This window comes from Halyomorpha halys, unplaced genomic scaffold, assembly GCF_000696795.3.
Source record: "Halyomorpha halys isolate HHAL.00 unplaced genomic scaffold, Hhal_1.1 Scaffold1368.1, whole genome shotgun sequence".
NCBI classification, from domain to species: domain Eukaryota; kingdom Metazoa; phylum Arthropoda; class Insecta; order Hemiptera; family Pentatomidae; genus Halyomorpha; species Halyomorpha halys.
In genome coordinates, this window is record NW_027109134.1 from 146927 (window position 1) to 151654 (window position 4728).

Genomic DNA, 4728 nt, shown 5'->3' on the forward strand with positions numbered 1-4728 from the left:
ATATATAATTTATTATTTCCAGCTATTTATATATATACATAGGAGAACTAGAAAGATAAATAAAAAAATAACAAACTTTGGTTTTTAATATCCAAATATAATAAGCTTTTACCCAATTTCTTGCATGCATTTAAGTTCTCTGATGACTCTTGACGGATGGCAAGTAGGAATTAGATGCTTCACAGCAAACTTAGCTTTAGGAACTTCACGGAAAGTGGCCAAGTATACATTACTGAATGTTCCTTCTCCAACTTTGTAATGAAGTTCAAAAATTTCTCCCAACTGTGGTAATTTGTGTAACAAAGAAACTATTTTGTCACCTAGAAATACAAATCATAAATAAAATGAAAAAAAAAGAAAAAAGATTTATATATTTTTGTTTAAAAAGTTTTCAAAAAATATAAAAAGGACTTGAGCATTATGATAAATAATATATTTAAATTAAATATAATTAATTATTAAACTTGAACAGATCTATAAAAACAAGCCATGAACTTCATGAAATTACACATTTCTTTAAGCCATATAAAAAATATATTTTATTTCAGAATAAAAATAATTATCTTTAAAATGTTTATATTATATTGTTTCTTCTTTAGGACTGTAAAATTTAAATATATTATCTTATAGTGAACTTCATCCTCTGTGATGGGTTACTTTTATTATTAGAATTTTACAGATTAAAATACATTTAGAGCCATTACTCCATCCCCCATTTTCAGGGATACTAATGCAGAATGTATATTGGTCCAAAACATATTTCAAACAGTAAAATTCTTAATAAAGATTAATACAGCATAGATGATCATCTTCACTATACCATAGCAAATAAAAAACAATATATTTTCATAAATTAATTAAATTCTGCATAGAAACTATTAGTTAATTTTTTATAACAATTGTTTAAGAAATTAGGTATTATAATTAAATGTATTTTTTTTTTAAATAGACCCATGAAATAGCTTAGATAATGTATACATGATGTAAGTAAACAGAAATAGTAATGGAAGGTAATTCAGGCTTTTACTTTCAATACACATGAACGCTGGAATTAAGACCAATTAATGCTCCTACAAAAGATTACTTATTAAAATTTAACCAGGTGTTCCTACACTTTTGCTATTTGGCACATTCATAAAAATTTAACTTTTCTGGTTGTTCAGGCCAAATTCAGATCTGCAGTATAATTGAAACAATACATAGTGATCCTGCTACGAGTGAGAGAACAAAACAGTTTCAGTCTTATTACAATGTGCCTTAACAAGTTGTGTATTTTACTAATTTATTTGTACATGTTCAACTATTTCTTCTCTATAAATTGATAAACATGAGTGAGAAACAGAGATTCTACAGTATTGACACAACTATGAAAACTTGAAGATTCTTAAACTTCAGACAATTGGGGTAAAGATAAAACTAGATATTATGAAAACGGTAAATATTTTGCTTTAATCGGATGTCCGTTTGATGTCCAAGGACAAAAACAACTGAAAGTATTTTACCAAGTCCCATTAACTTTATCATATATACATATTGATAGGTAAATAATTCAAAACAAAGTATTTACATATCTTTTTTACATTCTGCTACTTCCGAACATTCAACACAAATTTTAGGAACTACTTGTGGGTGAAAGTCGAGGGCCTATAAGAACAACCATATGGTTTGAACCAATTTTTTTTTTTGCCCTCATGAGTTATTAATACTGGAAACAGCATGTTAAATTTATTTAGGCACATGATAAAAAAACAAAACAATAAAAATGGAATAGTTTTTAACAAGTTTAGAAACCAATCAATTAGAAAAATATTACTGAAATATCATGTACCTAGTTATTATTATTAAACTTAATTCAAAATTATACAGACAAATAAATCCCACACTCCTCCAATGGAAGAATTATACCGTTTTACAGTATAGCATGTAAAGTATTAAACAAAAAAATATTGTTCTTTACAAAACTACATTTACAGAAATCATTAATATGTTAGAGCAAAAATATAACACAAACTGTCTCGATTTTTTATAAAAGAGCTTTTCTATTCTCAGGAACTTAGGAAATGAACTTGGAATTTAATAAAACGAACAGATAAAATCAGCTGAAAATATTGTTATATTTAAGAAACATAAGGCAACGCACTGTTTCCTGTCCACACAAACATAGTCTTTAGCCAACATTCCAAATGACTTAAAGGCTAGTTGCTTATTGAAATAGTTTACGTAAGCACTTTAAAAAGACTATGATTCTCATGTTTAAGAAAACACGAGCTAGGTATACTAGAAATTCTGATTGTGTGTTCAATCCTTCAGTTCAAATACAGGTTAGATTTAATGATGTAGATTTTTATTTTTGTAGTTCATACAGAATGATATTTTGTTCAAACTAAAAGAACCTTCCACTATAATACAAATGAAATGAAGTTGGGATAAATGCTTTGTCCTTTCATATTTTTTTAAGTCTCTGAATCAGTAAAAACATATAAATTAATATTAATATTTCACCTTAATTAACATTATTAATTACAAATTGATATCATGATATAATCATATAAGTAATATAATACTAGCCATACATACTTGAGGATTGCCTTTTGTGTAATGTACCTTTCTCATCTTTTGTAATTGTAGCCATTGTCCCTATAACATTTTTTTTAATAGATTAATCAACATGAATCAATTAGGGAAAAAAGGGCAGCTTGTAGAGCAATATAAAAGATTTATATGATAAATTTTTGACATTTTAAGAAACCAACTGTATCAATATGTGCATTGGAGTACGAATGTGCACATTCATGTGTATTAATGCTTTTAAAATCAGAAAATTAATATTATATTCTCCTTATAAGTATCCAAAAATAGTGCTACTATAATACTAACAACAGAACAATTTAAAAAAAAAGAAAGAGACCTATTATGATTACAACATAAATATTTAACTGTTCATATCGACACCAGTTTCTTGTTTGATAGTTCTGTTAAAAAGGATTACAAATATCATCAATTACTGCAAATTCAAAACTGAATGAACGAATAAAAATTTTATTTGGATAAATAAAAGACCACTAATAAACTTTAATCAAACCAGTAATAAGCAACTAGACATTAGGAAGTCCTGCACTTATCTCACGGGTAAATTACTGGCATAGCAGAATAAAATTCCGATCTATGTACCAGGTAACACTAACACAACAATAACAATAACACGGAGTAACAACTATCAAAAAAATTCGACGTCACAGTATCAATAAATAAACTAATTATTCATATAATAAAGAAATAACTACTAACCTGGTTCAGTTCCCATTCTAATTTGCTTTTATAGATGGTTGGCGAAAGCTACAATTCAAACGAAACGATGAAAACATCAGGGAGAGCTAATACAAGACTCCCGCCCGTTATAATGCCCCCTGAGTTTACCCTAGCTACCTCCCCTTCTGAACTTACGAACGTTGAACCAGTGTTACCCATTTTGTTTTCAAACTTGAAACAAAAATGTTCTTGCTTCCATTGACAAATATTTTGTTTTAATTATTAATGGCGGACAATAACTACTTAATTGTTGATATTAAAAAAAATCTTGATAAAATAGTTATTGGATGAATTCATTTTCTTTTATACTAATGGTGGTATTAACAAAAGCTTTTTAAATAGTTCCTACCTAGAGATAAACTTTCTTATATACCTTTAAAAAACATCAGTTTTTTTTACCTTAAGTTATTACCTCAAAATAAGATACATTTTTTTGTGACTTATTGGCCTATCTTAGTATCTTAGATACCTATAAGAACCAACTAATCAATAATTAATTGTTTTTGATAATTCTTGGCACGATTCGTATTTATATTTGTGACTGGGTGTAGATTTAGGGGCTGGGGCGGATTTTTTGAACTTTAGAAATAGAAGCAAGCCGAGGAAAAGTTATTTTTGAGGTGTGTGGTGGATATAATTTGGAGCATTGGGCGATTTGTTTTAGGGGTGGTCTCAGGTGGATTATTTTTGGTGTTCTGACCTGATACAATTTTAAGCTCTTGGGCAAAGTTGTTTTGGAGACTGTGGTGATTCATTTTTGAGGCCCGGGCGGATTATGTTTGGGGCCCTGGGCTGATACAATTTGGAATTCCTGGGAAAATTTGTTTTTAGGGTCTCTGGTAGATATTTTTTTTTTGATCCTGGATGGATTATTTTTAAGGCTAGGAGTTGATACAATTTTAGTTTTCTGGGAAAATATGTAAGAACAATGTTTTTGTTCATTATGTAAGTTGATATGTTATGACAGTTCAGTGTAAAAGCGTATACATATGACAATTAAGCGTGATAGTTAACGCGACTGTTAGTCCGCTTACATTACTTGTACTAAGAACTATCACGCCAGAACCAGCGTGATGTTTCTGTCACGGGAGTAAATGTTGTCCTGACAGTAACTATCAAAGAGTTACTCCAAGTAGTGGCAGTTACTTTTGCTGCAATAACTAAAACTGTACGATAAGTTCACTGTCAAGACGTATACATGCGATAGTTAACGTGACAGTTGCTTTACTGACATTACTTGTACTATCAACTATCACGCCAAAACTAGTGCGACAGTTCAATCATTACTATAACAATCATACAGTTGCAGTTATAACGATGTCACTGATTCTCCATGAGCGGGTAAAGTGGTGATTTTTTTTTAAGCGCTTACCGGGTATTTTTGGTCGAGAGAATCGAGCCCATATTTCATATGGCATA

At 29.4% G+C, this 4728-nt stretch overlaps 1 protein-coding gene across 1 annotated transcript in view; it reads right to left on the minus strand.

Moving 5' to 3' along the window:
* Positions 1-3447, minus strand: part of LOC106689468 (cell division cycle 7-related protein kinase) — an 8940-nt gene extending 5493 nt beyond the window's left edge. The window contains exons 1-3 of the mRNA XM_014434440.3: positions 3289-3447; positions 2578-2637; positions 113-320 (exon numbers count right to left, since the gene is read on the minus strand). Coding sequence (XP_014289926.1) covers positions 113-320; positions 2578-2637; positions 3289-3304 — 284 coding nt within the window. The 5' untranslated portion in view covers positions 3305-3447. The remainder of the gene's footprint in view (positions 1-112; positions 321-2577; positions 2638-3288) is intronic.
* Positions 3448-4728: the final 1281 nt, after the last annotated feature.